The following is a 23,882-nucleotide window of genomic DNA, read 5'->3' on the forward strand; positions in this document are numbered from 1 at the left end:
CCCTCGTGGCCAGCGCTAGCCCCGGGCGGGCGGCGCGCGCGGGCCGTTACAGACCGTTAGCGCGAGGGGCTGCGGCAACCCGGCGGCGGCGGGCGGAGCCGGGGGCTGGCGCTAAGGAACCGCCGGGCCGCGAGAGGCGAGAGTGAAAGCATCAGGGCGATGACGACCCCGAATGCGCTCCGCCCGTCCTGCCGGGGGCGCTCCCCGCAACGACGCGGGCCTGCATCGAGCCCGGGGAGAAGCAGCCCCTTCGCCGCCCGAGACGCTGCCACTGGCCCGCTGTGGGATTCCTAGTGCTCGGGCCGTCCCGGCAGTTCAGCCTCGCCCCAGCCTCGGCCTGCTCGCAGCCGCCTGGGCCCCGCAGTCTTTGCTACAGCAGCCCGACCAGCTTCCCGTCTCCATGACAATAGTGCGCTGGCACCCCGCCCCGCCCCTTCGGCTCCGTGATTCCCTGGGAAGAGGGATCACGTCGTGGGGGGCGGAGCCAACAGGGGCCAACGTCCAATCAGAGGTAAAGGCAGCGTAAGTGAAAGAGCTGGGCGGACCGAGAGGTTCTCGGAGAATGTAGTCTAGATGGATCAGTCCCGTTGAAGGGCGGAGCCCGGAGGAGCTGGGCCGAGGGGAGGAGTCCCCGCGCGTGCGTGAAGGCGCGCCCCCCAGCGTGTGGATAAATGAGATGGGTGGGTTAGTGTGTGTGTGTGTGTGTGTGTGTGTGTGTGTGTGTGTGTGTACGTGTGTGTGCGTGTGCGCGCGCGCCGAGGTTGGAGCCCAAGATCTAAAGTGAATCTCGCTCGTCCAAGCCATTGCGAGAAACACTGAGTTCAGTCATGCTTCGCCTTGCCTGTGGCCCCATTATAAAAGGTCATAAACTTCTTGATATACAGAGCTCCTGCTTGGTGCCCAACGTTGTACCAGCCCCTCTCCTGGTTCACCAGCGCCCCTGTCTGTCCCAAAGTTCGAGAACGTCAGAGGCTTGTGGAAGCCAAGGGTGGGAAGGGGGCTGGTGAGACGGGCAGAAGGCCTGTTTTGTATTCTAACTGTGTGGCTGTCGCGGGCAAGGGCTCTGCCTGTAATTCAGTTGTGGGTGTTTGCCTCGCCAGCGCCTCGCTGAACAAACAGTGGTTGCGTTGGGCAGTGCTCTGCGGAGTGTTTGCAGTGGCGCGTGGGCGGTACGAGAGAGTGCTTGCGAAGGGAAAGGAGACTTAAACAAAAGGGGAGGGTCCTGTACCCTACCCTACCCGTCGCCCCAACCTCCCGCAACCGGTCTGGCGGGGCAGGCTATCAAAGGAAAGCCCGGAAAAAGACTGTGAGGCATGGTGCTGGTAGTATGAATTCCGAAGACCTAATCGGTGTAGCTGCTTCTTCGTCAGGCAGCTCTTACCCACTATTTCTCCTCTAAAAACAGGCCACTTCCATAGTCCCGGGCCCTAGTGTCTCCCGGGTGGGGGCGGGGGGGGGGGTTTGTTGAGGGGGAAATGTGAGTGGGTCGGTGGAAGGAAGGCCCAGCGGGAGACGTCCCAGGCCTGTCTCTCGCCCACCTGCTGCTGCTGGCTGCTGCTGGAGAGGGGCAGTCCTCCCGGACTCCCTGTGCCCTGGGCGCGGACATCCATCCGGTTCTTCCAGGGACCTTCATTCAGAGCCTCCAAATCGCTCTCAGGCCCCCTTGGTTGGGGGAGAAGCAGGAGGTGGGGTGGGCGGCGACCTGCCTAGGAGCCCAACCTCCCAGCGAACAAGAAATCCGCTAAGCCCGCGCGGTTGACTGTGGTGAGGAGTGCGCAAAGCAAGTCCGCGGTCCCATTCCCTTTGTGCTTCCGAGTGGCCGGGCCGACGACTAGGGCCAGTCGCGCTCCCCGACCGCGGATCGTCCTGGAGTTAGCCGGGGAGGAAAGTTGGAAGCGATCGGCGCGCCTGGGATATGATTGTCATCCTTGGGCCGGCGCTCGAGAGTCTGAAAGAGAGAAAGAGAGATCCGGGAGGGGAGAAGAGGGAGGCAGGGAGGAGAGGGGGAGGGAGGGGACCGAGGAAGAGAGGCGGGAGCGAGGGAGGGGCGAGGGCCGAGCCAGCAAGAGGGAGAGGGAGCCGAGGAGGAAGAGGGAGAGGGCGAGGCGCGCCTGGCGGCCGGGTTGGCTGCGGCCGCCCAGAGGCTCCTGCCAGTCCTCCCACCGACTACACCCCGGGAAGGAGGAGCTTCGGGCGCGCACAAGGCGTCAGAATCCTCAATTTCCAACTTAGCATCTTGGCAGGACCTTTGCGAAGCCAAAAGCAGAGCCCCCCGGTGCAAAGAGCGTGGGGGAAAAAGAGAAAGCAGCAAGGGGAGGGGGGGGGAAACAGCCGGGGCGAGCAAGGCGCGTAAAGGAGTCGGCGGCGGCGGTCGCAGCCTTCCCTAGGCGCGCGGGAAGCGAGGAGGCGCCGCGGGTCGGAGCCCGGGAGCCGGGGCCCGAGGAGCGGCGGCCCGCGGCAGCCGAAGACCAGGTGCCCTCCTGCCGCCCTCGCAGGGCGCCGCCCGGCTTGTTGGCGGCTGCGGCGCGGCGCGCCACATGCCCGTGTGTGGCCATGTCCTACCCGCAGGGCTACTTATACCAGCCGTCCGCCTCGCTGGCGCTCTACTCGTGCCCAGCGTACAGCACCAGCGTCATCTCGGGGCCCCGCACGGATGAGCTCGGCCGCTCGTCGTCGGGCTCCGCATTCTCGCCCTATGCTGGCTCCACCGCCTTCACGGCACCCTCGCCGGGCTACAACTCGCACCTCCAGTACGGGGCCGACCCCGCGGCCGCCGCGGCCGCCGCCTTCTCCTCTTACGTGGTGAGTGAGCGGGATCTGCGGCGGGCGAGGGCAACCCGGGTCGCTCCGGGCGGGCGTGGGCTGCGGGGGACAAGGGCCTCGGCGCCTCCGCGAACTGCCCCCTCCAGGGTTCGCGGCCCCTGCAAACTTGTCTAGCTCGGCTTCGCCCGGGCCTCGGGCTCAGGCGTTGCTCAGAGAAGAGAGCCGCATCTTGCTGCGTTCGCGGAGCAGAGGGGAAGGTTTTATCCGGGAGAGGTCTCTGCATTTAAAGAACAGCATTTGTTTTAAACGTGGGCTCCAGACGGTCCCACGAGTTTTTATTTTCTGGATTTGCCATTTTGGAAAAGTAGTTGAAAAGAAAGAGACCTGAAATCTGAGCAGAAGCGTGCTAAATCTATGTAAATGTGTTCGGCCTCGCCTTTAATTAGTCCTCCAAAATGTTGCAAATCCGTAATCCTATCTTCGCAATCCGATTTCGAGGTATTAAATTTCTGAAAAGTCGGCCGAGCTGCGGTGCATCCGGGATTTTTCGACCCGGTGTACTTTCTGGAAACGCGCGCCGGGATGGCATTTTTGAAAGGTGGGAGTGCCGTGGCAAGGCTCAGCTTTTCGTTTGCGTTTCTCTGCGAGGGGGAAAAAATGTCCCTGTTCAATACTCTTCCCCATCCGCTTTCCTATTCTACTAACATGCAGCCTCCTGGGCGCGGGAGTCGAAGTCTTTGCCGCTGCTCAGGCCTGCCTCCGGCCGGAGGGCCCACTCGCGGTGGCCGTTTCTGCGCACTGGGGACGGATGTGCCCGGGGAGACGGGAGCCTAGAGGATGGCGCTGAGGCCCAGACGGCTTCGGAGGCCCCCGAAGGACCGGATTCGGGAACTGGCAGCCCCGCTCCCTCGTGGGGGTGGGAGTGGGGGTGGCTTTGCGCCTGAGCCCGCCAACCCTGCCCCTAGGGAATCCAGAGTGCGGGCTTCGCTGCCGGCAGAACCGGAGGCGCAGGGAAAGTGGTTTTGTTGTTTTGTTTTGTTTTTGTCTTTTTGGTCGCTCAGGCGGTAGTGGGGACCACGACCGACTCTCACCTTCTTTCTGCCTATCCTCTGCAGGGCTCTCCCTACGACCACACACCAGGTATGGCGGGCTCTTTGGGGTACCATCCGTACGCGGCACCTTTGGGCTCCTACCCATACGGGGATCCCGCGTACCGGAAGAACGCCACGCGGGACGCCACCGCCACGCTCAAGGCCTGGCTCAACGAGCACCGCAAGAACCCCTACCCCACCAAGGGCGAGAAGATCATGCTGGCCATCATCACCAAGATGACCCTCACCCAGGTGTCCACCTGGTTCGCCAACGCGCGCCGGCGCCTCAAGAAGGAGAACAAGATGACGTGGACGCCGCGGAACCGCAGCGAAGACGAGGAGGAGGAGGAGAACATTGACCTGGAGAAGAACGACGAGGACGAACCCCAGAAGCCTGAGGACAAGAGCGACCCCGAGGGCCCCGAAGCAGGTCGGTTGGAAACGAGAAAGGGTGTGTTCGGCGGGAGTAAGAAGGGAAGAGGGGGGCTGGAGTGTGGGCGCAGGGCGCGGGGAGTAGGTGGGTTGAGGTCTCTGCCTTTGCGGGCTGGGACTTGGACCCCGCTGCGCGGCCTCGGCCCCTCTGACCGCCTGGGTTTTGCCCGCAGGAGGAGCGGAGCAGAAAGCGGCGTCCGGCTGCGAACGTCTGCAGGAGCCGCCCACCCCCGCGGGCAAGGAGACCGAGGGCAGCCTCAGCGACTCGGATTTTAAGGAGCCGCCCTCGGAAGGCCGCCTCGACGCGCTGCCCGGGCCCCCCCGCACCGGCGGGCCCTCCCCAGCGGGGCCAGCGGCGGCGCGGCTGGCCGAGGAGCAGACCCCTCACTACCCCTCCGGCGCCGTGGCGCCAGGCCCGCACCCTGCCGCGGGAGAGTTGCCCCCCGGCCCCGGCGGGCCCTCGGTCATTCACTCGCCGCCGCCGCCCCCGCCGCCGCAGGCGGTGCTTGCCAAGCCCAAACTGTGGTCTCTGGCAGAGATTGCTACATCCTCGGACAAGGTCAAGGACGGGGGCGGCGGGAGCGAGGGCTCCCCGTGCCCTCCGTGCCCCGGGCCGGTAGCCGGGCAAGCCCTGGGTGGGAGCCGCGCGTCGCCGACCCCGGTGCGGTCGCGCTCGCCCTCGGCACAGTGCCCCTTTCCTGGCGGGACGGTGTTGTCCCGGCCCCTCTACTACACGGCGCCCTTCTATCCCGGCTACACGAACTATGGCTCTTTCGGACACCTTCACGGCCACCCGGGGCCCGGGCCAGGCCCCACTACCGGTCCGGGTTCGCATTTCAATGGATTAAACCAGACCGTGTTGAACCGAGCGGACGCTTTGGCTAAAGACCCGAAAATGTTGCGGAGCCAGTCCCAGCTAGACCTGTGCAAAGACTCTCCCTATGAATTGAAGAAAGGTATGTCCGACATTTAACGCGGGCTGCGTCGGTCCCGGACTTTACTAATTTATTAAAAACATGGCCTTGGCAGTTATTTTTCCATCACCGAGAAAGAGAGAGAGAGAGAGAGAGAGAAAGAAAGAAAAAAAAACTACCCCTCCTATTCAAAAGTTTATAGTTTATGGAGATGAACGACATAAAAATGTAAACATCTCCACACACAAAAAAATGTCTTAACCAACTGAAAAGAAAAATTAGAAAAAGGATTTGTATTAAATCTTATTCTGTATATTTAATGTAGCATTTTTGTATTTAAATTGATAATTCAATATCTTTGAAGTAAATTATGAAATCACAAAACCTGTACAGGCATTTAATGTTTTTTCTTTTGTAATATAAATATATACATTTGTGTTCCCCCCAAACTGTTTCATAGTTTAAAAATACAAGTTTAATTTAATTTTTTACACCTATTGATTTTTCTGGGTATGAGTTAAAATATTATTACAGAAAGCAAACAGGTTATACTCTTAGATTTAAAAAGTAAAAGAAACTGCAGTCACCTTTGTAAAATGCAAAAATATTTAATTAAAAGAGATTTTAACATAATCAGAGCCACTCATTACTTTTTTAGACGCCACAATGAGCTGTCCATCGCCTTGGACAGAAGGTGCAAACAGCAACTTTTATCGAAGTGGGGAATGAAAAGGTTCCACAGACCCTGGCATCAGAGAGAAACCATAATTAGGCTGCAAGCCCGAGAGAACTGGCCCTGCCCCGAATGCAGATTTGGATCACGAATGTGGGCTGCTTGGGGGAGATTGGACCCTGGAGAAAGGAGAGAGACCCAAGTGTGTGCCCAGAAGGGAGAAAAGATGGCAACGCCAGCTAGAGACACGCACCACCCGAGCGCCGTCGCTTAACCTAATTACTTCCAATCAGTGTCGTGTTTTATGCAAAGCAATCAGCTGGTGAACTTTGCTAATGAGTTCGATTTTATGCAGGATTTAGCCCTTATTACTATTTCAAAGGTGTTCCGGGCTAATGCGGGTGGGGAGTTTTAGGAGATGCTGAGAGAAGGCTTTCCCAAATCACTGTCCTCTCTACCCACCCCTCCCCCCTCAAAATTGAGCATCGATCTCTTCGTTGAGTGTGATTAAATTAGCAAGTGTTCTGTCCCGGGCGGTGCGGGTGGCAGGGGGCCCTGTAGGTTCCCTCGCAGCAGCAGGGCCGGGGCCGCGGGACCGGCGAGGGGACGGTTCCCCTCTTTCACAGGTAGGTGTCACACTTGTCCTGAATTTCAAGCCTGCACTTCGCAGCGTCGGAAATGCGAGAAAGAGTGGGAGCAAGGAGCCCGAGGCTGGGGGGAAAGGGGGAGAAGTATGGCACCGCTGCGTGGGGAAGTGAAGGGAGCCTCAAACAGCCCCGCAGGATACCCTCCCCTCGCGTGGGCCTCTTTTCGGACAAGTGACCCTCAAAAGTTTGAGACCATTTGCCTCAATAATCTCTTGTGGACTCGTCAGGCCTGTCGTCGTCGCTTTAACACTTTTCCCGGCTCAGATTCAAGAGTTCGAGTAGCTTCAAAAGTATTTTTGAGGTCTGATTTTCTCGTTTTAGTCTCCCATATTTCATTACAAAATGTAAAGTCAGGATGCGTCTCAGTCCCCAGTAGGGAGGAGACACCGTTCTGCGCCCGAGGCCGGCCGGCACTGTCGCTTGGGGCTTGGCCACCGTGCTCGGGTCTCCATTTTGCGCCGGAGATGTGGAGCCGCCGAAGAGTTGTACTTCGTGGGGAATGTTGGGGGGAAGGGGAAGGGGGTGTTACTGCAAAAGCATACCCATGGAGGGGAATTAATTTGCTCTATTAAACCCAAGCCTGAGTGTCGACTGTGTTTTCACACAACACAGGTTTAATTAGGCTAAATCGAAATGGCACGTAATTTGCATTTCTACTCAAGATTACTTTAACTTTGCCCGATTTTAAAAACACACTCAGAACTTACTTGTTATTTTATTTTAACCTGCAAAGGAGCTCATTGAGCTTATTCGCATTTAAACTAGTTTGAGAGCTGCATTGTCCAGATGTTTTAGCGAACAGCAGTCGACTTCAGAGTTTCTATTAGTGAGAAAATTCACGCAGGGAAAATAGTTTCAAAGCTGGATTGTGAATGATTAAATATGCATGAGACCATCGTGTTTTATTTTGTCCCTTTAATTATAAATGATTTTTTTAAACAATTGAATTCCAGAGATGACTTGCCCTACCCCCCGCGCCCCAGCCCCCTCCATCCACCCCCACCCCCATACACACACAGCCTGGCTCACAATCAGCTTTTTCCCTCCTGTTGAATATGCAGCCCCAGGAGTCACCTTCTCTTCTAAAAAAGTCAGAAGAATAGGCCAGTCCTCTTAAGAGAGACCTTAAAGACGACATCAACTCCGCGGGGTTTTGGAAGCATTGGCCCTAAAACACTGCCCAACGATTTAAAAAGAAAATCACAGGCCCCCTTGTGTTCCCGGGCATATGCAAATGGCGCGGCGCGGGCCTCCCAAGTCAGACAGCGGAGGGACGCGGCTGGGGGCCGAATGCCCTCCGGCTGCCTGGGAACGAGAACCGCGCGCCGGGGAGCGCGCGGCATTTCTTCCCAAGGAGGGGAGGCGCAAGGAGCCTCCGGGCTGGGAACCCAAACCGCCGGGGATTCGACGGCTGGTGCCCAAATCGTTGCTCCCTTGTCCTCTTCCCTCCCGCCCTTGGCCTCTGCCAGGTCTACGGTTTTCTTTGCGCCCTTCATCTTGAGTGCAAACACTCAATTAAGTCTGGGGGTTTTCTCCTTTGCCAAGCTGGGTTTCGGTCGCAGCTTTTTTCCCTGATGTCTAAGCGACTTTCCAGCTGGGAGGTGGGCTGCCAGGCAAATTGGGGTACTGGGGAATTTAGGAATGTCTCCCGCATTTAATCTCAGAAGTAGTTGCGTAGTCATTGTATGGCTCCCAGCGCCTCCGCTTTTGCCGCGTAGCGGTCGGCGTCGCGTAGGAGGAACGCGGTGGGAAAACTTCCCGCAAGTGCTAGGGTCGGGGTTTGTCCGCAGGTTTGCAAAGTGGCCCGGAAACTGCGCGAGGCAGCGCCGAAGACACCTCCGCGCTGGGACTGAGTCGTCGCTTGCCACCTGTGCTTGGCAGGGTTGGTTCAGTACCACAAGGGGCGCCTAGACTGGCACTTAGGGAGTAGGAGGCGCTGAATTCCTGGCACAGGGATTGCGGGATCACTATGTGGGTTTATACAGACAGTCTCCCGAGGCTCTACCAAACTGGGAACTGGCTAGACTTCTTTCCTTACCCCCCTGTGAGGGACTGAATCGGTCCCATGGGCCGTGAGGTTGAGGGAACAGCTGAGTCAACCCCGAGAGTGCATGCGCAGGCACTGAAGAGAAGTTGTGGAAGGTGGTCTTGCCCCTTCCCGTTCCCAGAGTGCCAGGTCCCTGAGACTCATTCCCCCGGCCCGTATGCGGGGACCGCAGCGAGGCCTCCTGGTTTGCAAATCCTTCGGGGTCGCTAACTCCCTGTGGTGTATGCAACTTTTGGGGCCTGGAATGTTAGGGGTATGGAGGGTCGCGCGCGTGCTTTTGGCACGGGCCATGCCTCCCGGCCCACCTGCCTCCCACAACTAGCTGCCAGCTCGAACCCGGACAAGGAACCGCGCTTTGCAAAGTATCCAAAGTGAAAGGAATGTGATTGCGTTCTCAGGAGGGAGCCGGATGCGGATGCAGTTTGGGAAGAGCGCCGCCTACTGGTCCCTGGGCGCCATACGCTTCGCAGGGAGGGGGAGTCAGATGAAATCCGGCTAAGCCCCCCACTTAGTGGGGCCTTAGGTCTAAACACGAAGCCGGTCGGAATTAAATGCCGCCCCTCCCCCCGCCTATCCCTACAGGCTGCGGCCCCACCGAAAGAGCCCCCGGGAGCTGGAGGCCAGAATCAGCCCCTCCCGCAAAGCCCAAGGACCTGAACCCGGCGCCCAGTTAGCACTGGGGATTTGGGGAGCAGAACCCACCAGTAGTACAGGGAAACCTACGGATTCCCGCCAAGGCTTCGGCACAGTCTTGAAAACCCAGACAGCAGACATTTGAGAAATAGGCCGGCAGCTGAAAGGGCCTGAGTAGGGACCTCAGCTGTGCGTAGCTCAGCGCGCCTCTAATTCGGCTCTGCTTCAGGTGCGTGTGCCTCCGCTTCGGTCCGCGCTCCCACGCCTGGGCTCTGGACCCTGCGCACTTTTATTTAATTTGCGGTTTGATATATCTAAGGCCTCAACAGAACCGCGCCTCCAAAGACCGTTTCGGTCTGAAGAGCTTTTGACCTGTGTGGAGTGGACACCTATAAGAAAAGGAAAAGAAAAAAAAAAAAAAAGGAAAAAGGAAAACTATCCTCCCGTTGCTCCCAACCCTCCTATTTCGAAAGCATCTTTAACGAGGTCGGCGTTGTAAACGGACTGAGCGGACCGGGGCGGGATCCCCACCTCGAGTTCTCGCCAGCGCTCGCCAGAAGCACTAACCAGACGTGCCAGCATGTTTCTCGCAGGCGCCCAAAAGCTTGGATTCCTGGAATATTGCAGAAAAGCGGGGCGCGCCTATGACCCAACCATTGGATCGGCCATTGAACGGGAGAGAAATCAGACCCGGCTGGCACCTTGCTGCCTGCCCTCCCCCAAGCTAGCCGGAGCACCGGGGCGGTCCCTAGATCCATTCCGCAGGTTGCCTTTCGCAACCAGTCCAGCGCATGTCTCCTTTTCGTTTTCGTACTAAATACGACTTGCGTCCGGGACTTAAAATGTGAGCCCTGCTTGTGGCCTAACAGGAGAACGTCTCAGGGGCCGGGCTGCAGCTCCGGCAGCAACCACCCCCGCCACTACGCCCGGCTACTGCTGGAGGTCTCTGGCTTCGTCTCGGCTGCAGGCCTGGACCCTAAATCCCCAAGGCCTCCCGCCGGGCCGCGCTCGTTTCCGGCGCCCGGACGGGCTGGGTGCGCCCAGACGCCACTTTCCCGGTGAAATCAGCTTTTATTTGCTCCGAGCAAACCCCGGGCTCTCAACGCTCCCGCCTGATGGATGCAAATGTAAATGTGCACTTATTTAATTGGATCAGGCCCCAAGATAAAAGAGATAAACGGCTCCGCGTTTGCTAACTTATTTTCCGAGGCATGCAGTGCCGCGTGGAGGGGAAGCTAATGAAGGAGCTGTGCGTGTCTCCGCTTTCGAGCTCTCTGCGGCCGCAGCGCGCCGGCCGGCGGGCTCCGCGTGGGCTCCGGCTCTTGGTCAACCTCCTTTGCACTCGCCCTGCCCGACTGGTAGCGTTCCTATGGGACCTTCCGGGCGCCAGGCTGGGATAGTGAGAAGGCACAGCGTCAGCTTCGGGCTTGCAAAATACCCCACCCCCTCGCTTCTATTTTTTCCAAACCCACTTGTTCCCTTCTCCTGGCCAACTCTCCAGGCTTGGGTCAGTCTATAGAAGACTCTTTCTCTCCCTTCCGGGGTGCCTTCTGCCACCCAGGTGGTAGCTTCAGAAAGAAAGAAACGAGGGCTACGAGAGACCAGGCGCACATCTCCGGTCACACCCTGGCACCACTTTTTAGAAGGAAGGAACCCCTTATCTGTTTCCAAATGGCTTTCTTTTGGGCCCTGGAATTCCTTTCAGGGTCATGGAAAGGAATGCCCCTCAATAATGAACCCACCTAATACACATTACCCTTCGAAAGTTCCAAAGGAAAGCAGAACCCCGACATCCAGGCATTAGGAGAACGGGCTGCTTGGCTCTTCCCTCCCAGGGCTGAGTTCAGAACCTCAGCTGCAGGGTGTCCGCCTCCCCTACGCTGGACAGGTTCGTTCCCCAGTTTTCGATCTCGCTTTTTTTCCGCAAGGTTTCTCTTGTGCTCGGAAGCACTGGGGGGAAGATAGGCGCCAGCGAGGACGAGGAAGCGAACGAGACAGCCTGCAGAGTAAGGGCTAAAAGGAGCCGGGGGAGGGGGTGCGTCCTAGACGGAGACCCCGGTCAAAATAGCCCATGGCTGGGAGGGCTGGATCAGGCGAGGCTGGACATGGCTGAGGCGGCCGGACCACGCCGGGTTAGGCAGGGTACCCCGGCCGCGCCCCATCCCCAAAGCGTTGATGGATTGGCTTGTCAGGAGAACCCTGTGCGCGGAGCCCATCAGAAAGCACTTACCTCGCTAAACTGAAATTACTGTCTTTTCAGGGGCTAATTTGTGTAACTCCCATGGAGGGGCTTGGAGGGGGTTTGATGAGGCATAAAATGATGATTAATGAATTTATTGGCCGCTGCTCATCAAACAAGGGCTGGAGAGCTCCCGTCTGCACCGGCGGCCTGGCGGCGGCGCTCAACACAGCTGGGGTTCAGCCTCGAGGGGCTCAGCGCCTACAAGTTTTCGCTTAAGCGCCAGGCTCTGGGAGCTTGCCTTCGTTCCGACCTCAGCTGCTTCCTCCTGGCCGTTACCAGATTTGGGGCGCAGGCCCCAGCCGCGCCGCCACTGACCCCTGCAGTCCGGCTGGAAGTGGGGCTGCGGCCTCAGAGGAAGGGGGTCTCCGGTGTGAACGGGGCACCCGGGACAGCTTTTTGTAGTTGTGAGTGTGTGAGGTCCTCCAGAAACGTTGTAGCTTACTGGTTGGGTGCTTGGGCCTTGGAAGCTCCATCCTGCCTTGCAGAGTCTTGCCTCTGTGAGCTTGGGCAGGTCAAATGACCTCTCTGAACCTCGGTGTCCTCATCCGTAGAATGGGGGCTACACACTGTAGACTTTGTGGGAATTATGGTGTATGGTGTATAGTTATCCTCAATATAGTTATTAGGGTCATTTTCTCTAACTCAGTTCACTGAAGTTTTAGAGAACATAATCAAGGCAATAATGAAGGGCAGGGGTAAGGGCTGGGGGGAGGGGGATGCAAGACACAGGTTTGGGGTTTTGGCTTAAGGGGGAGGATTCTGCCAGAATGGTTGATATTCCTTTGGCATTTCTCTTCCCCATCCCCTTCCTCTGCTTATGCATCACTCGCTTGGGCTTGATAGGGAAGGGAGGGGGTTATGGTTGGGCAGTGGGGACCCTTAGAAGGCAGTTAGACAGGGGAGTGACCTGTTCAGAGCTGAGATTTAGGGAGCTGACAGGAACTCTTTATAGCTAATCCGCACGGGCAGAAGTGAGGATCAGGTTAGCCAGCAGGATGATTCAGAGCTCATTTGGTTCATAACCGCCCTTTGTGTGCTGGCTCCTGTCTTTTGAAATCTGTCCACAGAGAGCTACTTCCCCTGCTCTCAACTGAGAACCTGCAGCCCATTAACTTATACATTCAGCTTGGATTCTCTTCTCTGAGCACCTCACCTTCTCTACCGTGCACCCGCTCATATGCCCCCTCACAGATCTCCCAACCAACTGCCCCACATTTGCCACCCCACAGCATTCTGCCCTGTGAAAGAAAAGGCAGGAAAGATCTTGGAATTGACCTCTCTAGTGAAATGCTTAGGCTGGTCTCTATGTTAGCGAAGGGTCACTTCAACCCTTCCCTTCCTTCCTCCAAAACGGATTGAGTGCCTATAATATGCTGAATGCATGGTCCCAGGTGCTGCTGATGAAGCAGTAAGCAAAACAATGTCCCTGCCCTCATGGAGCTTACATTTTAGAGGGGAAGGTGGAAAATAAACAAATGCCTTATCATGAAGTCCAGGCGATAAGTGTTATGAGAAAATGGAAGGGCAGTCTGGCAAGGCTTCCCTGAGGAAGAAGCATTTGAGCTGAGGCTCAAAAGTAGTTAGGGAGTAGGCCAGGTGTATATTTTGGGGAACAGCATTCCAGACAGAAGGAACAGCAGCTGCACAGACTCTGAGATGAGAGCAGATTTGAGCACAAAGAATTTTGTGGGGAGAGAGGGAGGGAACGAGGCCAGGGCCAAGCCAGGGCCAGGTATATGGGGAGGCACCTTGTAGGTCCTGGTGAGATCTTTAGGTTTGGGAATGACGGGGGTGGGGGGCAGTGTTGGGAATGGGTAGAGAAGAGGGGAGGAAGAATGGGAGGGTTTTGAACAGAGATACAGTATCAAATTGATGTTTTAAAGGCCTCCCCAGGTGTGAGGAGTACAAGTTGGGGAGAGCAAGTGTGGAAGCAGGGAACAGTTAGGAGGCTAATGCAGAATCTGGGAGGCCATGAGGGTGCTTTGGACAGGGTGGCAGCCAGAGGGAAGGTGTCAGGTTTGAGTAGACCAGTAGGTCTCACTGATGGATTGAATTTGGAGGCTGAGAGAAGGAGGGGAGTTCTAGATGCTTCCAAGAATTTGGGCCCGAGCACTCAGGTGAAAGGAGATGCCATTTGCTGAGACATCATTCAGGGAGGAGCAGAGTTTATTTCGTTTTGTTTTATGGGGGTGGGGGAAAGTAAGATGCCCTTTGACCTGACCGCCAAGCCCTTTGGCCGAGAGGAACTGACTTGTTGGGCATCCAGTGGCAAAATGCACAAAGTCCAAGCAGGGCTGACATACCCAGAAAAGACTCTAATGAGTGAAGCTGGCTTGCACAGGCTCCCACAGTGAATTCGTTGGCAGCACTGAGTAAAAAAACCCAAGGCTTCTACCTCCTAGGGCTGTGCTCTCTCCCGGCCTCATCCAAGCTAGATTTCTCTAGGATATCTGTATTTTAATAGAAAACTCCTGAAACAAAATGCCTTAACAGAGAGGAATGAATTTATAATGGTGGAATCTCAGACACTGTGACAAGCTGTCAAGGGAGATATTTTTAGGCTGGGCCGGAAAACATCTTAGCCCTCCTCAAATGCTCCTGGAGAACGGCTGCCTGCTCAGGACTCCGTGTGTGAAGTACAGATGAGGGGAAAGCTTGGAATGTGCCGTCTCTCCAACAGACTCAACAACAAGGAGGAGCTGGGGCTGTTTCCCCTGCCGGGGAGTGTTTGCTTCCCTAAATAATTGCTATCTGAAAAGATTTGCTCATTCCTCCGGTTGGCAGTGATTGACCACGTGCCCCAAATTATTTCATATATTGCAAGCAAAATGAATGTTCCTCAGCTGGCCATTTTACAGGACAGCTCAGAACAAACGAAAGATTTGAGTTGGGGGGCAAAGTCCCAAATCATGGGTCCCTCCTGCATTTATTTTGAATCTCTTTTCTTGATGTCTCAGCTTGACTGTGTTTTCTCAAGCCTTTCCTTGACAGTTTGTGTTGTGTGGATGGGCGTCAGCCTGTGGACTTTTTGTTGGTAAAACTGTCAGTGGCTTTGTCCCTAAGGGAACCCACAGACCCTTAGGAACATCATCCCTGCATCCTTCAAGCAGAGCGAGACATCTGTTAGCCCTAGATTTCGAATACCCTCACAGCTCCAGTGTGTCCCAGACACCTTCCCAGCTAATATGGTTTGACATCAAACTCACCACAGAGCAGACATTTTTGCTTTTAGATCTAAACCACAAGAGTTCCTTTTATTTGTTTGTTTGTCTTCTATTTGTATCCAGTATCTAAATCCAAACCCTGTGGTAATAGGTGGTTCTTTTTCAATATACTCATATGTGCAAAGACATTCATTGGAATTTGGGGGTCAATTTTCTTGGATCTCCTAAAAGAGTAGATTAGTAGCAACTTGAATTAAAGGACTCATTTGGAGTAAACACCACCTCTTTACTCTCCTGAAGAGTGTGGCAGAAACTTGGTCTGGTTAGTTTGGTTGGTGGAATTCTTTTTACTCTCCAGGTTCCTCCCTCTTCCGTCCCTGTCTCTTGCTCCCTTCCTCCCTTCCCCTCCCTCCTTTCCTCCTCCCCCCTCCCTCCCTCCCTTCCCTCCTTCCTCTCTTTCTCTCATTTTCCCTTTTGATTTGGTAAAGCAAGACAGGTCCATGAACATGAAGAAGGGGTGTCTAAGTAGGCTTTTTGGGACTCCAGGCTGGAAGGAACTCGCCCTTACTTTGTTCACATCTTACTCATATGAGTCCTGCCTTCCAGATCTTTATCACATCCTCTCACTATTGGAACTACTATCCACAAAATGGTTTCCTTCCAATTTTGTCACCCTTTACTTAGTTCTCAAGGAATATGTACACTGCTACTACGATTGAAAAACTTGTAGCACTTGCTATCAACAAAACACTATTAACACAAATAAAAGCCCTGGCCCCCAGGCTTTGAAGGCAACTGGCACCTCTCAGGAGCTCTGGTTGCTCCCAGGGGCTTCCCCCAACCCTATCCTTTTTGCTTTGCAGGCTGCCCTCAAAGTCAGGCGGAGCACCTGAGCGTCTCCTCACCCCCACTGAACATCATCTCACATATGCTCAGAGGTGTTCTTGCTACACTTTGGAGAAATGGCAGCTCTTTATTGTACAGATATGGAAATGGAGGTTCTGAGACATAAACTCACTTAAGATCATGTAGGTGGCTCCCTCCCCTCTCCTCCCTTGCTGTCCCCACTTCATCTGGGTTTCCTTGCTTAATAAATCCCTTGCGCTCAAATCCTCATCTCAGTATCTGCTTCTGGGAAGGCACAGGCAAAAAAGAGGAGTTTCTTACAAACTTGTAGAGCTTGCAGGTTCTGCCAGCCCTGGACCCCTTTATCTTGCCTGTTGGTCACTGTTTTGTGGTAAAAGACCAAGACCAATAACCTAATTAGCACAGAGTCTTACCAGGAAAGACTCTGGCTCTTCTCTTTTCCTTCTATAGGGAAAGAAGAGGTGGCTGGAGCCTCTGGCTCGGAGCAAAGCTTGAGGAAGGATGATTCTTGGGAAACACTTCCACGAGCTTGAGCCCTTGGATACCATCTCCCCTAGAGAGATTTCTGCCCTGGCAGCCCCTCACATCCCCTTTTTGTAGGTGCTCACAACTGGGAGATTCCCATCCCATTCTCCTCCTTCCTGAAGCCAACTGTGGTAGGTAACACGGTGACTTTTAGTGCTAACAAATGGGGGCTGTTGGATTCCTAGCTGCAATGCCACTCAAAGTCATTTCCCTGCCCCTTGATTCTTTCCCCTCTCTTTTCTTCCTGGTTGGGGCCCTTTCTGGCCCTAGCATAGCTTACTTATTAAGTAGGCCCACCCCTGCCAGCCCTGGCACACTTGCTGGGTTCCTCAGTGGTGTCCCAGCCACATTTGGTCTAGCATCCAGTCCCAGCGTCTCACTGCCAATCGAAAGTCACACATCTGACTCTTTGATGCACATTTCCAGCCCAAAAGACAACTCAAATTCAGCATGCTCCAAACTGAAGCCCCCACTCCATATTCCTGCCCCTACCCCAATTCCAGATCAGCTTCTCTTCCTGCCTTCCTCCCCCTAGTGAAGGGACTTCAGTAACATCCCAACAACTTTTTCCTCTACGCCTCACTTATATTCACTTCCCTGGTCCCACAGATCCTTCTGGAGGTCTCATTCTATTCCACCCCCCCCCACCCCTGCTGTAGCCTAAAACTTGTCAATCATCTGACATGTGGACTTTCGCGTAGCCCCGACGGCCCATCTACTCTGATCATCTTGTAGCACCAACACAGCTGGAAGCCTGGTATGCCCTGGGGACTCAGTAGATGCTGATGGAGATGAAAACATATGAGTGATTCTAAGTCAATGTATTGGCTTGCATTTTTTCCCCATAGAAAATTCACATTTCTATGAATTTGCTAAGAGCTCTAAAGTCAGACAGAGGTGTGTTAGAATCCTGACCCACTCGATTACTTTGGACAAATTGGAGAGCCAGACCAAATGACCCAAGGAGACTAAGTGGTTCTTGATCAGGTGGGCCCTGGAGCCAGCTCCCTGGATTCCTTCCCCTTCTGCACCATTAGCCAGCTTCATCACTCTGGATGAGTTACTTAGCCTCTCTGAGCTTCAGTGTCCTCATCTATAAAATGGGGATAACAAGAGTTTTTATTTCACAGGGTTGTGGCAAGGATAATGTGTGCAAAGCACGTGGCTGACTCTCAATAATTGTGAGCACTTCCTATTATTACTCAATATATGTTGTTCTATGTTATTGAAAACGGCTGCATCTGAGGGTTTATAAAATGGTGCAGTATGTTTTCCCCAGTTCTTAACTACTTCCAATCTTTCTGCTGACCAGCAATGCTTAAGGTGTCTAGAATTAAAAAAGAAAAAATAAAGCTTATTTTAAGAAGCTCTTTGGAACATTATTTCATTACTTAAACTTGCTGCTGACTCATGTGTCCCTTGGTAACTGAGTCTTTCTTTCTTTACCAATAACTTTAATTACATCAATCACTCATTCCAGAACTGCTGAATAATGAAAACTCCTAGAGGTGACACCATGGACTTCTACTACACAAGCAGGAGCTTGTGGAGGAAGAACAGGTTTTTCCTTCCTTTTCCCTTTTTTTTTTTTTTTTTAGGGCATCAGTACTTCAAACAGGGAAAATATGTGTAGTGATCATGATTTATCATCTATTCATCCATCTCTCTATCTATAATTAGTAATCTTTATAGAAGGAGGAAAGGGCAATTCATAACTTCTTGAATAGAATTGGTTTCATCTTCTGACATTTCTAAGCCATAAAGCCCAACTTTTTATCCCTAGCGTAAAATAAATGATGTTTGAGAATTCCAACACCAATTCCTTTGCTAAAAGCTGCGAATGGCTTAGTTCAAGGCTTAACATGTTACATAAGCAATTATTGTTAATATTAGGAACTACCTTATTAAGCTCTTAGTATATGCCAGTTACTTCACCAAAGATCTTAGAGACATGATCTCAGAAGAACCTTACTAGGGGGTTGCAAGAGTCATTCAGTGGTAGAATTCTTGCCTGCTATGTGGGAGACCCGGGTTCGATTTCTAGTCCATGCATTTCCCCCCAAAAACACACAAACAAACAAACAAAACTCAACAAATGGTGCTGCAATAATAGGAAATTCACATGGGAAAATAATGAAATGTGACCCCACCATATCGCATACAAAAAAAAAAAAGCCTCAATAAACCCTTGGAGTGGGTACTACTAATATCCCCATTTTACAGATGAGAAAACTAAGGCACCAAGAGGTGTCAGGAGGGAGTTGCTGACCGTTCTTTACTGCTTTAGGCCTTAGCTGTCTTTCTGGCCAGTCATGGCTCAAGTCTACTGCTAGTAGAATAAGGAGCCTGCTATTTGCTAAGCTTGAAATGTTGTTGGGCTCTGCAAGGAAGCAGTGGTCCTCAATTCAGTGAGAGCAACAGGAGGAGGCCAGGAGGAGGCATCTCACAAAACCCCACCCCAAAGAGCACTCTCTTCCTTTCTGCCTCCCCTCCTTCCAGGCCCTTGTCTTACCCCTCTTGGACTGTGTCCTCCAAAAACACACGTTCAGGTCCTACCAACCATCCTATGATGGTGTACTTATTTGTAAATTGAATTTTTGAGGATTTTATTAAGTTGAAACCAAAGCAAATCAGGGTGGGCTCTAACCCAGCTTAGCTACTGTTGTTATAAGGGTCAGATATTTGGACAGAGCTTTGGATGAACGAGACAGTGCCAGAGTGAGATGACCATGTAATAGGGGAGAGTTTGGTTGTATAATGGCTGGCCAGCAAGCCATGATCAGAATCCTGCAGACTTCAGAAGAAGCACAGCCTTGCTGACAACTTGATTTTGGACTTTGAGCCTCCAGAACTTATTGTGAGACAGTAAATTTCATCAAACTAAGGCAACCTCCTAACAGGTCTCTCTCTGCCCCCAGGCTCTCCTTCATCTTTTCATTCTGCTACTCTTAGTAGTCAGGAGACAGTAGCCAGGGGAGCTACTGGAGGTTGCAGAGCAGGAAAGTGGCAAAATCTAAGCTGCACTTAAAAGAGATAAGTCCCAACCCTGCTGTATATCATTCAAAACTCTCCCCTGCCAGCTTGCCCCAAATTCTCCTATGTAGCGCCCTCTCCCAAGACTTCTCCTGTGTTGTGGTGGTGCTGGCTGAACAGTCACTCCTCAAGCCTTGACCAGACGGGTTCTTCTACCTCTGCATGCTCCATCCCAGTCACCTGTCTAAATTCACCTAACTTTCAGAGACTCAGCTCCAACGTTCCTCACGGCTGTTCTCAGTGGTTCCAGGCCACGCTACTGCTTTATAATGTGGGGCTGCTGCTAAGCAAGAGGTGGTAGAGTATACTGGCTCGGGGGTCAGAGAAATCTGGGTTCGAACCCCACCTCTGTCACAAGCCAGCTGTGTGACTGTGGGCAAGCAGCTTAACCTCTCATGGCCTTAGTTCTGCAACAATAAAGTAGGGATGACCCTATCTCTGTCCAAGGGCTATTGTCAGGGTATGTTTGTGGATTGCTTAGGAGCTCATTCATTCAAGAGTTGCTGGGAAAACCAGTTTGTTCATTGGTCAGATGATTCCAAAATATACACGTCTGGGCACTCTGGACAGTTTGTTTATGTGCATGTACCCATAAGTACATAGATCTGATTCTGAGCCCTCTTTCATGGTCTGTTCTTCTGGAACTGGTACCATACTGTTTGTATTATTATAGGTTTGTAGTATGTTACTAGATATATCAATACCTGGTAGGACAGTCCTTACTTTTGGTTCTTCAATTTCAAAATTATTTGACTTAGCTATTTGGGGGCATTTGTCCCTGTACACAAATTTTAAGATATATTTGCCAAATGCTTAAAACATTTATCTTTGTAACTTCCTCCCCAAATTCCATGCCAGGTACAAACAGACGTAGCTACAGGGTTATGGGGGCTGAGAGCATCCAGGTCCTTCTGAAGACAAATGTTGAGAACGCAGTGATGTGTGAGCCAGAGTTTTGTCAGGATGTGTCTTGGCCCCCAGCAGTCAGTCCTGGGATGAACCAAAGGGCACAGGGGTCTTAACGTGGAAGGGAGGGACAAAGCCTGTTGTGGTTCTGAGGCACAGTGAGGAAGAAGCTCCTGGGCTGCTCATGGAGGGAAACACTCATTTGGACCCAGTGTGCTGGGTAGGGCAAGGAGCAGGTAGCTTGAGGACTTGGGGCCTCCAGTCCACCCACACCCAATGATGGACCTCTTCTTACTTTGATCAGTGTTCTCTGATCCAGTCTAGGTCTGAACTTCTTAATTGAATGACAAGTACTGGGAACCCAGAACATATTGTGCTAAGAGTGTGGGTGTGCACTATTCTTTACCAGTGAAATGCAAGTAGAAGTGATAATGTGTCACTTTCAGGTAGACACTCTATAAATCAGTGCATGATTCACCACTCTCTCTCTTTCCCACCCATGATGATGTTCCAGATGTTGGAGACTCCATCATCCTGAGTCCCAGACTGAGGACAGTGTGGAACAGAGACACCTGTTGACCCTCGGTGGACATGGAGCATGAGTGAGAAACAAACCTTTGTTGTTTTAAGCCACTGAGATGTTGGGTTATTTGTTACAGCAGCATACCTTAGCCAGTGCTAAATGGTACATTCAGAATCATTCTTCCCCTCCTCCCTCTTTTTCTTCTCCTCTCTCCTTCTTTGTTGCATTTCTATGCCTAGCAGCCTTATAACACTATTTATGTCAGTAGACCTGCTAAAAGCTTCCGTGATTGTTCATCTCCTGCCTTCCCAGTGGTTTCCAAGTGGACATTGTCAGGAGATAACCAGTCACGTCCCCACGAAGTCATATCCCTGGTATCACTACCTGTGTCAATCATTTTCAGCTGTCAGTCACAATCTCTAGCGCTGGCCTTGGCAGGCTGACTTCCTAATCATATTGGACTCACAGGGATCCAAGTTCTGGAATAAAGCCTCCTCCAGGAATTCCCATATATTATTTTATGAAAATTAACAAGATACTGAGGTTTATGTCATATTATTCATAACTTAATGCCCTGCCAAATTAAAAAAAATTTGACAACTAGTTTTTAAATGATATACATTGGCTTTGATTGTAATAAGCAGTTTCTGAAATGGATCAGCTAATTGAGCAAATGTGCAAGATTCTGCATCTGGGGTGGAGATTTGGAAATGACTGACTTCTTTGGAAAGCAGAAAACTGGAAGTGAAATATTCCTGAAGCTTGTGAGTGATCATTATCATTAACATATCAGAGACTTGTATAGTATAGGGGTCTCAAACTCATCTGCCAACAGGGGCTGGACAGGGCATATAAATGGGTAAAGAAGACTACATTGGAGTGGTAGAGATTGTAGGAAATTTCAGAGTAATACCTCTTCTAAATTCGGCTCTAGTTGATTTTCATCATGCAGAATTCTGATCCCGTTTCCCCAGGAAAACTGGAAATCCAGATAAATTGTCAACTGCATCATATTTTTCCTAAAGTTTTGCAAAGTCCAAACTTAGATGGCAACCACAGATAGAATATATGATACTATTTTACACACCATCATCCTTATTGTCTCTTTCCATTCTACAACGATATCTCCATTTTTCAGATAAGGAAATTGAAGCTCAGAAATGTGAAGTGACTCACCCAAATGGACATAGCCAGATTCTGAAACTCAAATCTATAGCTACCATCTCCAAGTCAATTGCTTTCCCTTTCTCCTACATAACAACTGTCTTCTCACAGTTTGAGTATGTGGCAGAGAGGCTATTTAACCAGCAAGGATTCATGTTCCTCTCCCATGGGAAAGGTTGTTAGTGGGAAGAGGTTCCAAGCCAGGGACTATATTTCTCAGCCCCTCTTTTAGGTGAGGTCATATGATCAGTTCTTGCCAATGGAGTATGAGAGGAAGTGATAGATGCGTTATTTCTGGGCAATGGAAGTTAAGAAATGGGTGTGTCTTCTTTACTCTCTTTTTCCCCTCCCACAGCTTCCACAGATGAACACAGCAACCTTGGAAACCTGGTCTTGAAGACGGCAGGACCGCAAGATGGAATGAGTCTGGGTTCCTGAATTATCATTTGGAGGAAAGCCATCTCTAGTTAAGAACACCCATTTTGGCATCAGGGATAAATAAACTTCCATTGTGTTTGAGCCATTATACATTTTGGGGTTTATTTGCTACAGCAACTGGCATTGTCTTAACCAATATAAACACGAATGGATTTTTAAACGTCTCTTTTTGTTCCCTGCTGTATCAGAAGAAGGAGTTTCTAAGAGACAGGGTTATCCACTTAAATCCAACGGGTCTTGTATGAGAAAATGACTTAAATTAGGTTTGGTTTCTGGGGATGGGGACATAGTGGCCCTGAGTGTCGCTGCATCTCAACTCTACCCTGAACTGGGCTGTAAAGAGGGGCTCATTCATGTTTGAGCTGGAGGTGAACATATTATCACTGAGCTCTCCTGGAGGAAGACAACAGACAAAACAAGCACTTGGCCTGTCTGGGCCACACACCCTCCACCAAGATGGGAGTCAACATGTTTGGGAACATCAAAGACACTGCGATATCTTAAGTATAAGGAGATTAACATTTACAAAGCTTTGCCCCTCGGCCTGTTCCCAGGAATCCAGCAGACAGAGCCAGAAGGGGCAATTAACATCACCCATCTACATTGGGGTCTTCTGGCATCTCATACTAGATTTTCTTTTAAGCTTTCTGCTAGATTTGGGATGGAGGAGGCAAAGTTTAGTCCCATTTTTGAGAAAGAACCCCCCCACTCCCCGCCCCACGGACATACGCACACAGGGAGATGTTAAAACATGCTGGGAAATGCCAGGCTGGGCATAGAAGTCTGGGGGGAGAATTCTCCCCCCACAAGCTCCATTCCATGAGGGAGTGGGCTGCGCGCAGCCATTACCCATCTTATATCAGAAAAAGACAGTGACCTCCTTAGCCAACCGGTCTGCACAAAAGAAGGGCTGAGACAGTTTGCATGAATGGAGGAGGGTGAGGCAGGCCCCGGTTTGTCTCTCTGAAGCAAGAGGCCAAGAATATCTCAACACACTCCAAGTACCAGCAACAGTAGGCAATGGATGGGGCCCAAAAACCCTTACAGCTGTTGGAAACCATACCCTATTCAGAGATAATTGGCAATTAGTTAAACAACTCCTGTTTAAAACACTCCTTCTCCCCACCCTTAAAGACAGCTGTATTTTAAAAGGGGAGAGGAGAGACTTCTCAAGAAAGGTGAAACCTAATCTTCAAGTCAATAAAACCTAACAGGGCTATGAGAATGTGTTAGAGAATTTAAAAATATGTCTAGGTAACAGAAAGTCTTTCTAAAACCCACGGCTCCATTTTTCTCTACTGTAGTATCACACAGTGGTCGAGAGGACAAACTTTGGGGCCAGGAAAGCCTAGATCTGAATAGCTGCTCTGACATTTAAGAACTTGGGCTAGGAGCCTCAGTTTCCTCATCTGTAGAATGAGCATGATAAGCGTACTGTGAAGATTCAATGAGATGGTTCTTGGGGCTCTTAAGCATGCATCCTTATTCAAGCCCAAACTCCTCAATCATTTAAGAAAGTGACTTAAATTAGGTTTGGTTTCTGGGGATGGAGACATAGTGGCCCTGAGTGCCACTGCATCTCAACTCCACCTGAAGCTGTCTTTAAAGAAGGGCTCATTCATTGTCAAGGGGCCATCTACAGTGTCTCCAGCCTCCATTTCCAAATCCTTCTCTACTTCACACCTCCTATCATCCTGCAGCCAAAAGGAACAAGTGTCTGTCCCCCACGGATTAGTTTCCTAATCTGTGAAATGAGATAGATGAACTGGGTTCTTTTAAAGTTCTTTATCAATCCTGCCATTCTAGACCTTGGCAAGCCC

At 51.9% G+C, this 23,882-nt stretch overlaps 1 protein-coding gene across 8 annotated transcripts; it reads left to right on the plus strand.

Annotated features, from left to right (window-relative positions):
• The first annotated feature begins 55 nt into the window (after nt 1–55).
• On the plus strand, nt 56–22,187 carry IRX5 (iroquois homeobox 5). Of its 8 annotated transcripts, XR_013163549.1 has the most exons (6): nt 2,554–2,802; nt 3,879–4,284; nt 4,460–5,242; nt 5,859–6,499; nt 20,452–20,539; nt 21,980–21,991. XR_013163549.1 is itself a non-coding variant. In XM_077132465.1 (5 exons), the coding sequence occupies exons 1-4, from the start codon at nt 2,554–2,556 to the stop codon at nt 20,514–20,516; spliced, it is 1,503 nt and encodes a 500-aa protein (XP_076988580.1). In that variant the 3' UTR covers nt 20,517–20,539; nt 21,980–22,187. The 8 variants fall into 8 exon arrangements, 7 of the variants coding, with proteins under 7 accessions (XP_076988577.1, XP_076988578.1, XP_076988584.1 ...); XM_077132465.1 differs by lacking the exon at nt 5,859–6,499 and having other exon boundaries at nt 21,980–22,187; XM_077132462.1 differs by lacking the exons at nt 5,859–6,499; nt 20,452–20,539; nt 21,980–21,991 and adding an exon at nt 56–511 and having other exon boundaries at nt 2,569–2,802; nt 4,460–5,833.
• The last annotated feature ends 1,695 nt before the right edge of the window (nt 22,188–23,882 follow it).

Source organism: Tamandua tetradactyla, chromosome 16, assembly GCF_023851605.1.
Source record: "Tamandua tetradactyla isolate mTamTet1 chromosome 16, mTamTet1.pri, whole genome shotgun sequence".
Lineage (NCBI taxonomy): Eukaryota > Metazoa > Chordata > Mammalia > Pilosa > Myrmecophagidae > Tamandua > Tamandua tetradactyla.

Excerpts from the sequence above, each read along its gene's own strand:
- IRX5 (XM_077132462.1), top strand. The coding sequence starts at position 173 with ATGCGCTCCGCCCGTCCTGCCGGGGGCGCTCCCCGCAACGACGCGGGC. Across the intron at positions 512-2,568 it reads GGGCCAACGTCCAATCAGAG|GGCTACTTATACCAGCCGTC; the intron begins GTAAAGGCAGCG and ends TCCTACCCGCAG. Across the intron at positions 2,803-3,878 it reads CCGCCTTCTCCTCTTACGTG|GGCTCTCCCTACGACCACAC; the intron begins GTGAGTGAGCGG and ends TATCCTCTGCAG.